We start from the raw sequence: 18,923 nt of genomic DNA, 5'->3' as shown, positions 1-18,923 counted from the left end.
AGGAAAATGGGTTTAACATCACTTCATGGTACATAAGTCTAATAACAAAGATTTTAAGAGTTACAGCACCATTACTACCAATAAAGGATCAACATAATCATTAACAAACACTGTTAAGATATCATTGCTTGCAACACAAGTCTTTTAATACCAACTGCAATACATTCAACATCAATAATTGCAAAAGAAATCTAATATTTTATAAACAAGAAACTAATACAAATATTACCGATCTAACTGTAAAACTACTACTAGCAACAAACAAGGGATAACTACACTACTACAAACAACAGAAGTTGTACATTACCATGATCATTACTCGTCTTAAATCATTACCATTGTGACAACTAACAAAATATATCTACTAATCCATCTTAAACATCAAAGAACAGACAACAGTAACCAAAGATAAAACATATATATATATATATATATATATATATATATATATATATATATATTTTTTTTTTTTTTTTTTTAATACTTTGTCGCTGTCTCCCGCGTTTGCGAGGTAGCGCAAGGAAACAGACGAAAGAAATGGCCCAACCCCCCCCCATACACATGTATATACATACATCCACACACGCAAATATACATACCTACACAGCTTTCCATGGTTTACCCCAGACGCTTCACATGCCTTGATTCAATCCACTGACAGCACGTCAACCCCGGTATACCACATCGCTCCAATTCACTCTATTCCTTGCCCTCCTTTCACCCTCCTGCATGTTCAGGCCCCGATCACACAAAATCATTTTCACTCCATCTTTCCACCTCCAATTTGGTCTCCCTCTTCTCCTCGTTCCCTCCACCTCCGACACATATATCCTCTTGGTCAATCTTTCCTCACTCATTCTCTCCATGTGCCCAAACCACTTCAAAACACCCTCTTCTGCTCTCTCAACCACGCTCTTTTTATTTCCACACATCTCTCTTACCCTTACGTTACTCACTCGATCAAACCACCTCACACCACACATTGTCCTCAAACATCTCATTTCCAGCACATCCATCCTCCTGCGCACAACTCTATCCATAGCCCACGCCTCGCAACCATACAACATTGTTGGAACCACTATTCCTTCAAACATACCCATTTTTGCTTTCCGAGATAATGTTCTCGACTTCCACACATTCTTCAAGGCCCCCAGAATTTTCGCCCCCTCCCCCACCCTATGATCCACTTCCGCTTCCATGGTTCCATCCGCTGCCAGATCCACTCCCAGATATCTAAAACACTTCACTTCCTCCAGTTTTTCTCCATTCAAACTCACCTCCCAATTGACTTGACCCTCAACCCTACTGTACCTAATACCTTGCTCTTATTCACATTTACTCTTAACTTTCTTCTTTCACACACTTTACCAAACTCAGTCACCAGCTTCTGCAGTTTCTCACATGAATCAGCCACCAGCGCTGTATCATCAGCGAACAACAACTGACTCACTTCCCAAGCTCTCTCATCCCCAACAGACTTCATACTTGCCCCTCTTTCCAAAACTCTTGCATTCACCTCCTATATATATATATATATATATATAGATTTTGTGTGATTGGGGCCTGAACATGCAGGAGGGTGAAAGGAGGGCAAGGAATAGAGTGAATTGGAGCGATGTGGTATACCGGGGTTGACGTGCTGTCAGCGGATTGAATCAGGGCATGTGAGGCGTCTGGGGTAAACCATGGAAAGCTGTGTAGGTATGTATATTTGCGTGTGTGGACGTATGTATATACATGTGTATGGGGGTGGGTTGGGCCATTTCTTTCGTCTGTTTCCTTGCGCTATCTCGCAAATGCGGGAGACAGCGACAAAGCAAAAAAAAAAAAAATATATATATATATATATATATATATATATATATATATATATATATATATATATATATATATATATATATATGCATACAAAGACATATACATATATACACATGTACATATTCATGCTCGCTTGCCTTCATCCATCCCTGTCGCCACCCTGCCCCACAGGAAACTGCAATTCATTTATTAATTTTCTCAGGTCATAATTATTACTCCTGATTAAAAACATTTGAATATGATTAAGAAAAAACATTTCACTGTATAGTGTGTGCTGGTGTGTGTGTGTGTGTGCTGTGTGTGTGTGTGTGTGTGTGTGTGTGTGTGTGTGTGTGTGTGTGTGTGTGTAAAGTGTGTGCCTGTGTAAACATACCTTTTTTCTGGATCCTTGAAATTTCTATTTTGCAGCAGTATGCAAGCAGAAGAAAGCAGTTTAGATTGCTAATTAATTTATATAATAATCATTATGTTCTGTGCTTTTTACATTAGAAACTGCTCAGACTGAAAATGTAAGCAATTACAGCTGTAACACAATAAAGCAGATGATAACAGCAAACACAGAAATGGGATAAATCAAGTGCACCAGAAATTTTTGGAAACTTCACACTATAGTTACAAAGTTTCAATATCAAAATAGTGATAAATTCACAATTCACAGTCTGTGTGTAATTCATTAGTGAAGCACCATATTTACTTAAATATAAGCTGCCCTCTATTCTAAGAAGCTAGGTGAATTTTGGGCATAATTCATGCAAAAAAGCTTGGACCTATATTCTAAGCCACATCCAAAAGTTCAGCCACATCTGAAACTGCACATCAAAACTACTTCCCCATTCAAAATTCCCCATTAATTAAAGCCAATATAAATCACTCACATCCCTTTTATAAAAGTTAGTGAAAAATTCAATAGTATATGTACTGAAACCATGGGAAACTATTAAGGATGCAACCTTAAATGCTATGAGAAAAATGCTATGAGAAAACTGCAAGTAGCTACCAGCATGATCTACCAAACAGAATTGTTCAACTTTCATATGTAAGTTTCCATCTATGTATCTATCCATCTGCATCAATGAAGCCCATTCCTTCCAGGAACTTACATCAAAGGAGAGGCCATGGCAAGTCTTAACTCATCCCTGTCCTTACATGCCTCCTTCACATTTACCATTCCATGAATTCTTCCCCATCTCTTTCCCTTCAGAAGTCTTACACTCTACGTCCCCACATCACAGGTGGTCTTCCTTTCAAACAAACCCCTTTACTTGTACTGTCATACACTATCCATGTATACTCCCTGTCTTGCATTCTTTCAACACGCCCAAACCACCTCAAAGTATTACCTTCTACCCACTCCACCACTCCATAATTCACTCCCTTTGACATATCAAGTCTCTCGTACACTCCCTCATTACTTTATCCATTCCATCTTGTCAGACCACTCACTCCTCTCAAACAACTCAAATAACCCTTGTTCAAATTCACTTTAAACTTTAATGCACATTTTAGAACTCCATAACCAGCTTCTAAAGCTCCTCTCTGGAGTCTACCACCAGAGCTGTCACCTGCAAACAGCAAATGATATACCTTCCCTGAACCCATCATACTAAAGAGCCTTCCCTTCCTCAAAAGATCCTAACACTTACTTTCCTCACCATCCCACCCAGAAACATATGTTACATGTGATATGTAAAATAAAGCAGCTGGCTGTGGTGTTAAAAGCAAAAGCTAAACCCTTGGGTATCATGGTACACAGTGATGACCAAATGCTGACCTGTGGTTTCAGCAGGGGTTGAGTCTTCAGTCTGACTGGCAATGTTCTGTTCCCCAAGGTTGTCCTGAAGCACTGTCAGTGTTACCAATAAGTCTTCCTCACTTATACACATCTGCAATGCATTATCAAAACTGTATGAAGCTTATTAATTATATTCAAATGCCTCAGAACTTCTCACATTATACAGATGATAGTACCAATAACATCAAATAACATAGCCAAGCAAAAATTGATAATCAATAAATTCCTCTGTACGTTATAAATCATAGCTATCATTTTGTAGTCACACTTGCTTAGCATAATGCAAAGGATCAAAATTATTTAAGATTCTGAGGTACCACTTGAGTTGTCTTTGATAATCAAGAAATAAAGAGACAAGTTTTGAATTCATGAAGTTATTTCTTTCTACAGAGGCATTCATCAAGCAAGAAAGATGAAAGAACCCCATCTCTCTTGATAATAGTATTCAAAAAATAGCTTCTGTCCCAAAGACAGGATCTCTTCAAAAAAAACATTCTTTTCCACTATCTCATGTTCAAGAAGGGTGACATCATAAGCCTGAACCCACCTAATTCCCTACTCTGTGTATATCTCATTACCTAGCCTCTTGCTTGAGTATCTTCATTTTATGATTTTTTTCATTCTCTACAACCTTTGTTACCCTTTTCCAGCAGGCTAAGTCTCCTTTAATCAAAACTTCTATCTATGTGCTGAAGTAATTGGGCTGTTCCCTACCATTAAGATGTTATGCATGTTCCAAATTTGAATTTGCAAATATTCTGTGTCTTTCAACCTAAATCATGCACAAGGTGCTTTTAATCTATTATCACTTTGGCCTTATCTTTTGAGGCTGCTGATGTCAGGTGTGATCAAAGCACCATCTAGCAGCAGCTGTGGCAATTAGAGTAAACGAAAGCAACACTATAGATGCATTTAAGAAAAGACTTGATTTATACTTTTGTTTACATCCATGACTGACACAGTGTAGAAGCTAGCATTCCTGACCGTGACACATTCGTGGGCCGCCCAAGGTCGAGGGCATGGGTTCGAATCCTGGTCATGGCAATCGATCACAGTCAACCCAGCTGTTCATCCACCCCTAAGGGTTGGTCATTAAAGTGGGTACCTGGCTCAGGATAGGGTATATATATAATCTATCTATTAATATTTATTATACTTTGTCGCTGTCTCCCGTGTTAGCGAGGTAGCGCAAGGAAACAGACGAAAGAATGGCCCAAACTGCCCACATACACATGTATACACATACATGCACATATACATCCCTATACATTTCAACGTATACATACATATACATACACAGACATATACATATATACTCATGTACATATTCATACTAGCTGCCTTCATCCATTCCCGTTGCCACCCTGCCACACATGAAATGGCACCCCCTCCCCCCGTGTGCACACAAGGTAGCGCAAGGAAAAGACAACAAAGGCCACATTCTTTCACATAGTCTCTAGCTGTCATGTGTAATGCACCAAAACCACAGTTCCCTTTCCACATCCAGGCCCCACAGAACTTTCCATGGTTTACCCTAGACACTTCACATGCCCTGGTTCAATCCACTGACAGCACGTCAACCCTGGTATACCACATCCTTCCAATTCACTCTATTATTCCTTGCATGCCTTTCACCCTCCTGCATGTTCAGGCCCCGATCGCTCAATATCTTTTTCACTCCACCCTTCCACATCCAGTTTGGTGTCCCACTTCTCCTCGTTCCCTCCACCTCTGACACATATATTCTCTTTGTCAATCTTTCCTCACTCATTCTCTCCATGTGACCAAAACATTTCAATAAAACCTCTTCTGCTCTCTCAACCACACTTTTTATTACCACACATCTCTCTTACCCTTTCATTACTTACTCAATCAAACCACCTCACACCACATGTTGTCTTCAAACATCTCATTTCCAACACATCCACCCTCCTCTGCACAACCCTATCTATAGCCCACACCTCGCAATCATATAACACTGTTGGAACCACTGTTCCTTCAAACATACCCATTTTTGCATTCCTAGATAATGTTCTCGCCTTCCACACGTTTGTCAATGCTCCCAGAACCTTTGCCCCCTCCCCCACCCTGTGACTCACTTCCACTTCCATGGTTCCATCCACTGCTAAATCCACTCTCAGACATCTAAAACACTTCACTTCCTCTAGTGTTTCTCCATTCAAACGTTCCTCCCAATTTACTTGTCCCTCAACCCTACTAAACCTAATAACCTTGCTCTTATTCACATTTACTCTCAGCTTTCTTCTTTCACACACTTTACCAAACTCAGTCACCAGCTTCTGCAGTTTCTCACCTGAATTAGCCACCAGCACTGTATCATCAGCGAACAACAACTGACTCACTTCCCAAGCTCTCTCATCCACAACAGACTGCATACTTGCCCCTCTCTCCAAAACTCTTGCATTCATCTCCCTAACAACCTAATCCATAAACAAATTAAACAACCATAAAGACATCACGCACCACTGCCGCAAACTGACATTCACTAAGACCCAATCACTTTCCTCTCTTCCTACTCATACACATGCCTTACATCCTCGATAAAAACTTTTCACTGCTTCTAGCAACTTACCTCCCACACCATATACTCTTAATACCTTCCACAGCATCTCTATCAACTCTTTCATATGCCTTCTGTACATTCATAAATGCTACATACAAATCCATTTGTTTTTCTAAGTATTTCTCACATACATTCTTCTGAAACCACACTGCTCTTCCCCAATCTGATGCACTGTACATGCCTTCACCCTCTCAATCAATACCCTCTCAAATAATTTCCCAACAAACTTATATATATACATACATAATGTTAATGGGATGGCCTTGATAAGGGCCCCAGGTGCCCATGCCATCTCAGCTAACATAAAAAAAAAATGCATCTTCTTAGTCACATGTTAAAGTTCATAAGTATTTCTCTTTTAATAATCTGTATGATTTTTACTTTTATTACATCAATCTCTGATTTCTAATCTTTTCCACTATCACAAACAGCCTCAAAAGAACCCAATGGTCTCTTGATGTCAAATTTGAATTTCCTTGTAATTCTATTTAATATATCAAACTGACCTTAATCAATGAAAACATGTTCATGTTCAGCTCTTATAAAAAGGAGGTTTATTTATGATGTCTAAAAGACTCAATGAGCTAGAATCAAGACTGTCTAATACTCTTCTGCAATGGCAGGGTAACTCTTTTAAGTTACTTGGGCTGATCCTAAAACTCATAAGGAAAATGCAGATCAAATAAATTCATTACCAATTAAATTTGACAAGCCTAGTGTCAGGAACAATACATCTGAGAGTCAACACTGTCCTTAACATGTTGCTAGAGTCCCACATCAAGATATCAGTTAAGGAGTCACACTGTCTGCAGGAAAATACAATAATAATTTGTTCATGGATAGGGTGATCAGGGAGGTAAATGCAAGAGTTTTGGAGAGAGGAGTAGCATGCAGTCTGTTGGGGATGAAAGGGCTTGGGAAATGAATCAACTGTTGTTCGTCAATGATACAGCATTGGTGGCCAATTCGAGTTGGTGACTGAGTTTGGAAAAGTGGGTGAAAAGAGAATGTTGAGAGTAAATGTGAATAAGAGCAAGGTTACTAGTTTCAGCAGGGTTGAGGGACAAGCTAGTTGGGATATCAGTTTGAATGGAGAAAAATTGCTGGAAGTGAAGTGTTAAAGACATCTGGGAGTGGACTTGGAAGCAAATGGAACCATGGAAGCGGAAGTGAGTCACTGGGTGTGGGAAGGGGCAAAGGTTCTGCAACCCATGAAGAATGTGTGGAATGGAAGAATGTTATCTCAGAGAGCAAAAATGGCTATTCTTTTTGAAGGAATAGTAGTTCCAACAATATTATACGGTTGTGAGGCATGGGTTATTGACAGGGTTGTACAGAGGAGGGTAGATGTGTTAGAAATGAAATGGTTGAGAACAATATGTGGTGTGAGGTGGTTTGATCACGTAAATAATGAAAGGGTAAGAGAGACATGTAGTAACAAAATGAGTGTGGCTGAGAAAGCAGAAGAGGGTGTGTTGAAATGGTTTGGACATATGGAGAGAATGAGTGAGGAAAGATTGACAAAGAGGACGTATGTATCAGAGGTGGAGGGAACAAGGAGAGGCGGGAGACCAAACTGGAGGTGGAAGCAGACAGCACTGCCACCCTCTGTGTCAGCAAGGTAGCGCCAGGTTAACAGACAAAAAAAGGTCACATTTATTTACATTCAGTCCCTAGCTGTCATGTGTAATGCACCAAAACAACAGCTCCCTATCCACATCCAGGCCCCACAGACCTTTCCATGGCTATCACAATAACACAACAAGAAGGACACAACAACTTCCAGACAAATTCCTGAATTGCAACTAAAGGCCTTAACACACCTTATCCTCCCAAATTAGTAGCTTATAATCACCACAACTTGTTTATTCACAGTACTCCTTAAACTTTAAAAGACTATTAGATATCCTCTTTACAGATGATTGTTTGTCTTAACTGCCATTTCTACATGTACAATGCTAAGAAAAGAGATATTACGAGTGGTGAACTCCTTGTTAAGGTGGCTGAGCTTTAATATCATACCCCAAAAGCTTGGACTGGACAGGATAAATAACACAGGGTTCTGAAGTACTGTTGTAAGCAGTGAACAATATCATATTACCAAGAGCTACAGGAAGTTAACAACAATAACAATATGCACAAATATTTCAATCACCTTAATTGGCTTGAGCTTTGCCTGAACTTCTAACTCAGGGCGCTGCTTGTGCCAGGAGATGGTGAGATTTCTGCAGATGGTAATAGTTAGGGTGATGGGCTGCAGCAGTTCATACTCTCGCTCTAGCGATCCCTTGACTGTCAGTTCCACCCTGAGGACAAAAATAAAATACACCCTTTGAATAACAATAAAACCTAGAGTCAATATCATAGGAATATCATATTTTATGTTTCAACCTTAATCTTGAGCTCCTACAGTGAAATGAGGCTATACTGTATTAAAAGACTTTGCAATATGTTAACATACTTTCTCAAATTTAGTTGGGTTGATGGTGTACTCCTGCCCTTAGCAAGCCTATTAATTTGGGGCTGGAGTATATTTCATTTCCAAAAAGGATGGGCAAATGATCCACTCCTTGTAAAATATGAATGAAGTTATGATCAAGTCAAACGTAAGCTTGGTAAGAGTTTTCATTCAATTTTCCTGGTATAATACAAAAAGAAAATTCAAATAATAATTTTATATCACCATACTGCAAACTCAGAGTGATGAAACACATAACAACAACCTGCATGATAACAAACATCATTTAGCTCGACGTTCAAAATCGTAAATCCATATTTAGGTAAACTAGTGGAACACTGTCATGGTTCATTAAAGATAAGGCTCCTAAACATAAGCAATTCTAAAGCCACACTACAGCACCTATAATCCAGATGATCTACATACAACTTTAAGGAACATCAATGAAAGACATGACACTTTGCAGAGCAAAGGCTTTGACAACATATTGATTATCAACAATACATACCTTGATATTTTAACATTCTGAAGCTGCAAATTGATCAAGTCAAAAATTGCTGGATAGCCCAACTCATTCCGCTCCTGACCCATCTCAAACTTGTTTTTAATTGTTATCTGTCCCAAGTCCACCATCAAGCCAGACAAACTCTTTGAGTCTTGAGGAATCAGGATCAATGGTGCCTGTAATGATTATAATCTTTCCATTAAGAACACAGAAAAATAGGAGATGAAATTCATTACTTTCACATAGGCAAACATGCAGTTAAAATATAGAATTATTTTCCCTGAAAAAACATGACTGTTCTCCCTCATTCATTTCACAAGGCCTTGTTTAACATAATGAATCCACTCCTGGAAAAAAGAGTAACTATAAACACAACAAATTTAAATGAATTCATTTTCCCCACAAAAACCCACACTGAACATATTACTTTTATTCCTCTTGATCTAATATCAAAAATACACACACTTCATTTTATGCTAGTTCAATGTTTCCTGTGTTAGTGAAGAACTGCCAAAAACAAAGAAGGGCCTCATTTGCTAACACCCACACTGCCTGTCATGTATAATGCACAAAAACCAGAACCCCTGTCCAAAGCCAAGCCCTAACGACCCTTTGATTTACCCCTCACCACTTAATATACCCCATTTCAGCCCACTGACAGCACATCACCTTTGTATACCATTTTGTTCCCATCCATTCCATGTCATGAACACCTCACACACTCTTACATGCTCAGGTTATAATAACTCAAAGCAACTTTCAATCCATTCTTCCATCTCATTCTTAGTCTCCCCTTTCCTCCTTGTTCACTACACTCCTGAAAAGTATCTCCTCTGCATCAGTCTCTTTTCTCATATTCTATTTATCTTTCTTCAAAGAGTGTCATGACTACAGCATGATTCTGGCCATGCCATGCCACTTATAATAGCAAAAAAAGGCAGAAACCTGACACTTTGCCTCTGCATACCTATAATTCTGAAGAAAATCATCTACTGTATAATTGTCTAAGTAATGAAAAATCATCAACAACCTGTTCAATGTACAATTTCAACAAAATATCATGTGAAATATAATGAACAAACAAACACATGAGCATGGCTGGAGTGAGGTAGCATGTCTTCCCTGAACGGGAAGGAAGCCCAGCACCTGGCTGCCATCCTTCTCATCTATAACTTAATTTTTCTTAACTCTCACTGATCACCATGTTTTATTCAACCATCATTACTAATCTAGCAGGCTTATCACATTTTTTCATCTCATTACAAGAAGGGTAAAATAAAGGTCTTTTCAAATGTATGTACAGGGTGTCAGCCAAAGCCTAGCTGTAGTCTTCCTCAATCGAATGTTCATTTTTTTACCTTAGCTCTCATTGTTCAACATTTTGTTTATGTTCTACTCTAACATTATTCATATTCAAACAGGCTTTTAATGTATTCTCATTGCTTTCAGACAAGAGGCATATTGCCTGGCTGCAATTTTTTCTTCTGTTAATCTATTTTACCTCACACTGTTCACCTCATCTTATTGACTATTCTACTAAGATAAGTAATATAACTGGCTTTTACTGTCTTCTCTCTTTCAAAAAAGCATAAATCAAATCTTTATTATCCATTTTGAATGCTAGATATGTTTTTTTTTTTTTTTTTTTTCAAACTATTCGCCATTTCCCGCATTAGCGAGGTAGCGTTAAGAACAGAGAACTGGGCCTTTGAGGGAATATCCTCACCTGGCCCCTTCTCTGTTCCTTCTTTTGGAAAATAAAAAAAAAAAAAAAAAAATGAGAGGGGAGGATTTCCAGCCCCCCGCAAGATATGATACATCCATGTAAATGTGAATGTTAGATTATCAAAAATGAACTATAGCAGCAAACAGCAAAGTAAATGTGAATTCAACACCAGTGACACTGGAATAGGAAAGGAAGATGACTATCTAAAATCAAAATCTTTGAGTAAATGGTCTGCATGAAATTATGTATTAAGAGTACTGTAAAATTAACCAGGCTTTGCAAATGGTGATGATTAGGGGATTAATTCTTTGAAGATAATATTACTTTTCCAATACATTCTCCCTTCATGTGGAAAAGAGGTTCATGCATTAAAACTGTGATGAATTTCATAACACTGCATTCTACATCTGAACTGTATTAAATGAGTAGTAGCCATTCATAAACAACTTACCCTCAGAGTGAGACACAGGCTAATACGTGAACACTGCTCATAAGCTTCTTGTAATGTAGCTTGCGCAGCTGCTGCTGCAGCTACACTGGCTGAAGCTAAAGCTGCTTTCGTAGACTGGAACTTATCAACCCAATTCTGTAATAAAACAAAAGATTAACCACCATAGAGTAAACAATGTTTTTCAGTAAGTGATAATGACTATTTTCAATATCTTCAAGTGTTTGATTCAAAAGCAACAAAGAAGACAGATGCATCATTTTTAAAAATTACTAGTATCTAATGAAGCACTTGCAAGACATGTTCAAAATCCCCATTTCACAAAATGAAATACAGAAATGAAATAGTTACTGACTTACCAACACATCTGTGACAAATTTGTTTAAGAAGACAATACGAGCACAGCCAAAAGTGAGAGTGATACTGGTATCCACACACTGCATGTTGAGATACTGTGCCCCCTCTGTTGCTCCACCATATACTGAGACTTCTGCATCCCACGCATCCGTCCCAACTACCTCCACAATCTGTTTTATCATTATCATTATTAAACAATAATCACCTATGGTTTCAGTCAAAACTGAAAAGAACACAGAAAACTACTTTTTCAACACAATGTATCGGAGAAAATTTATCATACAACTACAAATCTGATTATTCATTACTATATAAGTACGCTGAACTAACTAGCTACCAGTAACATGCCTGTCTAGATTGAGAGGACTCAAAAGCTTTCTTCAACGTTCAAGTTGTGATAGTCCTACAAAAAGAAATAGAAAATCTTGTGATGAGAATTAAACTTTTTGAAGCATAGTAATAATACATACACAGCATATAGACACATCAAAGTGAAACTGTGCAATCTCTACCAGACTGTCATGTACAGCAAATGATATAATGCATCCTGTTCATGTTCCTGTAGAACTAAAACTTGGCTCATGTAGTTTTCTCTAAATATCAGTGACTGCACAACTCTGCATGATTTTGCCTCATGATATCCCTCTTACACACATATTCCACTCTGTCCATTTGCCTTATGTTCTGTCTTCCCGTGTCTATTCTTGTGAATTTTATCAATATCCACTAACATATACCAGTATGATTCCAGCACTTTTGGCGATTCATTTACATAGAACAAAGAAAAAACAGTAGCCCCATCACTGAGCCCTGCAAAACATCACTAGTCACACTACCCCACTTAAAAAATGCTACTCTGATATAAGCATCCTGTACCCTTCTAATCGGATAATTTTCAATCCACCAAGGGAGCTTTCCCCTTTTCCATCCTAAAAATCTGGCTTCTTCATGAACTTCTTGAGGAATGATGTCCAGTGCTTTCTGGTAGTAAAAGAGCACACAATCAACCCATCTATCTCTTTCATGGAAACCAAAGCTCACTCAGTAATAAAAATCTAAAGTTTCGTTCTGCATGACCTCTGATCTTTAAACCCATAATTGCCTCTCACTTAGGTAATTTCTCATTTGCAAGTAATCAAGTATTTGCTTCTGATTATCTTTTCCATGGTTTTAAAACCCACATTCATCAGTGATGCAGTATGTAGTCCAGCACAGGTCTGCAGTTCAGTGCATTTTTCCCATTTTCATTTCTTGAAAATAGGCACAACATTTGCTCTCTTCCATGCATCTGGCACTAAGCATTCCTCCAACAATTTTTGAACATTTCAAATGACCTGTGAAGTGCTTCTTCACACTCCTAGAGCACATATGATGAGACTTCATCAGGTCCATCCACCCTATATAGTATGCAAAAACAGTACAAACACATGCACATTTGCATGTCTCAGTGTATTCTGAAGAGGATGTCTGAAACGGTCTGCATGTGCCTGTACATTTGTGTAAACACATCTGTAAAAATGTATATTCTCATAAACATTAACAGGCGTGTACACATAATCATACATGGATATATGTATATCTATGCACATATCTGAGCTAATTTGTGTATGCACACATGTGTATTTTGTGAAACTTTCACATTCTATCTTCACTCACAAATTTTCTACAAATACAAACATAAGACAGCCAGGTGTCTGGTGGCTGAGCCTTGTGCTGTAGTGTGATAAGTCAATGAAAGCCTCACAGCAATATTTGCAATTACAAGGCCAAAATGCTAACTCAGCAAGTCTACATTGTACAACATAATAAATGAATGCCTCTTACTTTCCAAGTAAAATCATCCTCCTGAGCAATCTGAAATATTGATCAATAAAACAAAACAGTACATTAACAAGCTAATATCACAAATATTGAAATCTGTATCATGTCTTACAAAAAAAAAAGGAAATAATCATTTTCAGCATTACTGTTCTGATTCAAGCAATATCAATATACATATGATAAACATTCTGCTTTATCAAAGAGGATACAATAAGTAGCAGAAATGTACTGTGCTTGTAAAAGACAAATGCACTATCACACAAATAAGAAAAACTAAAAAGTGGATCATAAAACAAAAAGTTTTTAACTATTACTATTAAAAGTCAAGATCTTTATGATGGCCAAGTAGTGGTTTACAATACCAGTGTAATTTACGGGTAGGAAAAGTTGCTTTTATTTTGGGTCATACAGTACTTACAGGCAATGTTACACTGCAGAGAAGGATATCAGGAAGTATGTCACGATTGTGTAATGAGGTAGTATAGTGCAGCATTGTGTTATGAAGCGCTAAGTACATTGAACAGAATAATGTAGTTCAGTCGTAGATTGTAAGATGCAGTGGTGAGTGTAATGATGGAATATTACAATAAAGTGCAATACCATAATATACAGCACTTGTGGTATTGTGGTACAGTAGTATAAAATGCTGAGTATTGCCACACAGCATATTGGCATGCATTGGTATAAGGATGTAATGCTTAATCAAAGTGTGAAAAGGCAATATATCATGCAACATGGCAGTGATGTATGACAGCATAGCAGTAAACTGCAGCAAAGAATAGTATCATATCATGACAAAGTAATGTACTGTATATTATGGTGGTATGGTGTGGCCCAACAATGCTGTAAATAAGTATTCATATGGTAGTGTATATGATACACAAGTGATATCCTACTGTATAGCTGTGTAATGTGTTGGTACAGTATAATAATGAAACATACTAGAATATAGTGTTGAAGTGCAGTGCATGGATATAATACAATACAGTACTGCTTTGCTGTTCATTAATTGTACAGCTGTAGCATGCACAATGCTGGTATTGTGAAACAGTGCAGTCTAATGCTAAAATTAGCAGTAATACTCAGACTGAAGTACAGTGCAATGGTATAATGCAGTTGTACTGTGGTGTTACAGTGTACTGCATACAATAAATTGTAAACAGTTTTATAATGTGGTTGCTGTGGTGCACTGCAAACCATGTTAACACCTTTCAACATATTGGACTCACATGTGGCATCACAACCACTCAGTCATGTCGGATGTAAAGTGTCATCACAAAGAAAAAAATTGCCAAAAATTTGGTGTGTCACTTTAATGATGCCCCTAGGACTCCTATATCATTGTGTGGGCAAAGCTAGCCTCCAGTTCCACAGTGGCCTTACATAATACTCTGTTGTTGCAATTGCAGAAACAATGCCGTACATGTGCACTGTTAATAAATTAGTAAATCATATTTCTTCTGTACTGTTTTTCAAAGCTTTCTCCACTTGGTCGTTTATTCAAATATTCCCAAAAATCACATGGAAGGTGAGTGGTAGAGATAGAACACATAACAGAATACAAACATATTCTCTAACTTAAGTGCCATGATACATAAAGTCTCTCAATGCAGTTCTTTTAAGTAGGTTATTACCTAACTTATGAGCTACCACTTATCTAAATGTTCACTAATATAATGTTGAAAATGGGTGGTAAGAATGGAACAGCTAGATAGAACATGAGACATTCAGCTGAATTTATACAAGATAAATAATATGATTAAGTGTATTTTTGAAATATTCCATTTATAGAAATCTCTGCAGTAGGTTTTTACCTAACACAAGAACTAATGATTATTTATACATTCGCAAACATAACTGAGAAAATGAAAAATAATGAATCAACATTGTAAGTAAAATTCCCCTAAATCATGCAGTTGTGGTAAAATGTTATAAGACCTGTAAGACTCAGTGATGAATTACTACTAAGGATACAGTAATAAACAGAACATGGTAAACAATAAGAGAGTGAGATACATTATAAATAATCTAGCTTGCTTTTGAGGTTATGACCTTCAAACTAGGCAATTACCACAATGTTTTCATATAAGTGATTATTAGAAGAGTTAGAATTTGCTAATACCAGCTAAAGACAGAAAATAAAATCTTCAAAACTTGTTAGATCACTGATTATTTATCAACTATCAATCTGTATCCTATGGTACAATGGCATAAAGTACAGTTGCAGTGCAAAGCTACCATAACCTACTATCAAGTGATCATAATAGTGGTAAAATATTTAATTCTGTTGCCCAGTGTGTATGGCTGAAAGGCATAAAGGTACAATATAACTGAGTGGTACAAGTCCACCATACTAGGATCAAGTGAAGTAATGTAATGGCATACTGTGGTAGTACCGTAACACCATGTAGATGTGGAATTATGTAATGTTCTCATTACAGATGAACAAACTGTACGATGGATACCAAAGTAGTGATTACTTTGCAAAAAGGATGTAAAACAAATAATGTGGAGCAGATAAAAGTTTAGTGTACTGTTTTATGTATCAACATAATACTATAGAGATATGTTATGACGCAATGATATGATAATAGTGGCATACAGCAGTAATATATTAATATAACAAGGTGGTTTCTGGTGGTAGAGTTTCCTTGAGCATGTTTTTACTACAGGTTCCAAAAAGGAAACACATCGTAAAGGCCTTCTTTTTTCACACTCGTTCACCACATCCTGCTTTAGTAAGGTAGCATCAGGAACAGAAAAAGAAAGGCCACATTCACCCACATCCATTCTCTCATTGTCATGTGAAATGCACCAAAACCAGAGCCCTTTAATCACAACCCTCAGACCTTTCCATGGCTTCTTCAAGCCACTTCACATCCCCTGGTTCAATCCACTTATAGTGCACTGTTCCCTGCACACCATGTCATTCCTATTCACTTTATCCAGTGCATGCCTTTCACCCATACCTTACATAAAAATGAAGAGGCAAAAGATAGAGAAATATGGGAAACAATTTTAAAATAAATGAAATGGTGAGAAAGAGAGTAAAGACAAGGGGAATGAAAATAAGAGGATAGATGTTGGGTTTATATAAAAATGAAATAATTAGGCTTGCTTGGTAGCTAAGATTGAAAAATACAGAAAAAAAACAAGCAATCCTTACATAATGGGAACCACCACAACGCTCCTAATTCAGCAGTACTAACTTGGATGGTTTTGGTATACAAAAAGGCTTGACAAACTTTTTCACACACAAACCTACAATTCACAATAAATATCTTTCAAGAGCCTAAACAAGAGTCCAAACATAACTTAAAGTTCAATGGAGTTCTCTTCCTGTGCACATTATACCATTAACAAAAACAACCTCACAGGGTTTTTGAAAAAAACATACTGTAAACTTTAATGCTGTGCTGTTCATCTGTCATATTTGAGTTCTCATTAAGACTAAAAGAAATACAGATGAATTATGGATGTAGGAAATGTTAAAATTGGCAAATCTGTTCATTATATAATTCTTATCTAAACATCCAGCTCTTCATCTTTTTGTGGGGCAGTTTGTGACCCTTAGTTTACAAACTCCTCCTCTACCTCTTCTTAACTTTGTAGCAGTGGTATGATGTGCAATTTAATGGCACAATTAGGTGCAATACTGCAGAGGTAGAAGGTAAAAGTAATACGTGCTCACATGGTTTGGCAGTACAGGACAAGGGGATAACATACTAGTATTAGTGATTTTGAGCTATTTGGTAATTTCAAATTCCTACTGCGCCAAAATGATCCATTTAATTCTGACAGCAAAATTCCTATTTCCTTTATTTAATGATGCTTTATCAATGAATCTCAAGTGAACCTTGTCATTGTCACTGGAATACTTAAACACTCAGTTTAAGTATATGGCACATGATCTAAAACAGAAATATAGGCAGTAATATGGTGCACTGATATGCAATTTAACTGAACAGTGTTGTCCAATAGATTAAAGTTGTGGTGCAGCATGAGTGTACTGGAGCAGTGTGTTTTCAGTTACACAATAAAGCAGTGGAGGGTAATAATGAAGTGATATGTAAAATGCAGCTATCAAATAAAATGACGAAAGAAAACATTTTTATCTAATTACTGACCATCTGAATGCAGCCATCAATAGCAAATGACATAAAAATCTATGCATGCTTAACAGGTGCAATGGTAAGTGTTGCCTTGGTGAAATCATATCACTTCAATCAAACAGTACTGTATTTCTCTTAAGGGCATATAATGAAAAGTCTTTCTGCAATCATGTTACTGACCTTCGGGTGTAAGGCAGCATAGCTTGGATCAATTACAGAAAAATCTTTGAGCTGAGATGTGATGGTGATATCCTTGCCTTTTTGTATCAAATTCACCACCAAGCCTGAAAGTAGGTATTGCAAAGAAATCATTAAACCCAATATTTTCACCTCACAATATCAAAACATAAATTATTCCCTGGCTGTAAATCTCATTACCTGTAGCTATATAATGCACAGAGACTATCTGCAAGTAACTAACAACTCTAATGATGTGGGCTATTTCCAAAGATTAAAAAAAAAGGCAACCACTTCACATGTGTGGTAGCTAAACCAGCATGCAAAAAAAACTTTTATTTGCAGATGTGTATCACATGCCTGTTAGCAAAAGACAAAGCTAGTAGATACAGTTTAGATCAGCAAGACAGACACTATGTACAACCTTGTCTGGTACCAGCTTAAACATTAATCCCATCAGTGCAATCTGCTGCTGTGAGTCCATGACTATGGTGGTGGTGCAATCCTAGGTTCAACTGTAATTTTCAATGATCAGTTACTATGTTCTTACAAAATCTTACTAAAGATATTGTTTCAGTTGTATTTGATAGTTTTATATTGCAATAGAAAATGGGTAACTCCCATTCATCAGTGATTCATTTATCAAAATTTCAATATCATAAAAATCAAGCACTAGGAAACCTATTCATCTGGCAGCTAATGAATATTTAAATCCCAATAAATAAAAACAGAAATTTTCAAACATTTCATAATTACTAATAAAGAAGAAGACTATCAAAGAAAGTAACAGAGAACATTAGTCCTAAAACTACAGTATTATCATAACTGTAATGCATTTCATTTTCAAACTGATAGGGTGGATCAGGTACATACAGCCTCCAAACATCACTCATACATATTCTCAACCCATGCCCTATGTGCTATACACATTCTCAATCCATGCCCTATGTGCTAACTACCTTAGGTCTAACTAAAGTGTGTAAGAAAGAAGACGAATCAAAAGGTGAGGCATATGATCCTATTACCCTTTCCTCTCCTTACCAGTATCACATCTGAGTAAAACCACCATAAGCAGCAATCGCCAAAGTTTCTTGTAAGTGATGTAAATATTGTCAATATCATTGC

The 18,923-nt window shown here is 37.2% G+C and overlaps 1 protein-coding gene across 1 annotated transcript in view; it reads right to left on the bottom strand.

Moving 5' to 3' along the window:
* Window positions 1-18,923, bottom strand: part of Vps13 (vacuolar protein sorting 13C) — a 162,948-nt gene that overhangs the window by 95,537 nt on the left and 48,488 nt on the right. Inside the window, exons 22-28 of the mRNA XM_071660546.1 lie at window positions 17,802-17,905; window positions 11,691-11,858; window positions 11,335-11,469; window positions 9,161-9,333; window positions 8,350-8,500; window positions 3,590-3,701; window positions 2,192-2,215 (exon numbers count right to left, since the gene is read on the bottom strand). Coding sequence (XP_071516647.1) covers window positions 2,192-2,215; window positions 3,590-3,701; window positions 8,350-8,500; window positions 9,161-9,333; window positions 11,335-11,469; window positions 11,691-11,858; window positions 17,802-17,905 — 867 coding nt within the window. The remainder of the gene's footprint in view (window positions 1-2,191; window positions 2,216-3,589; window positions 3,702-8,349; window positions 8,501-9,160; window positions 9,334-11,334; window positions 11,470-11,690; window positions 11,859-17,801; window positions 17,906-18,923) is intronic.

This window comes from Panulirus ornatus, chromosome 5 (assembly GCF_036320965.1).
Source record: "Panulirus ornatus isolate Po-2019 chromosome 5, ASM3632096v1, whole genome shotgun sequence".
In the NCBI taxonomy this organism is placed as follows: Eukaryota; Metazoa; Arthropoda; class Malacostraca; order Decapoda; family Palinuridae; genus Panulirus; species Panulirus ornatus.
The sequence above is the reverse complement of the archived record's forward strand: the minus strand, read 5'-3'. Positions and strand labels throughout refer to the sequence as shown.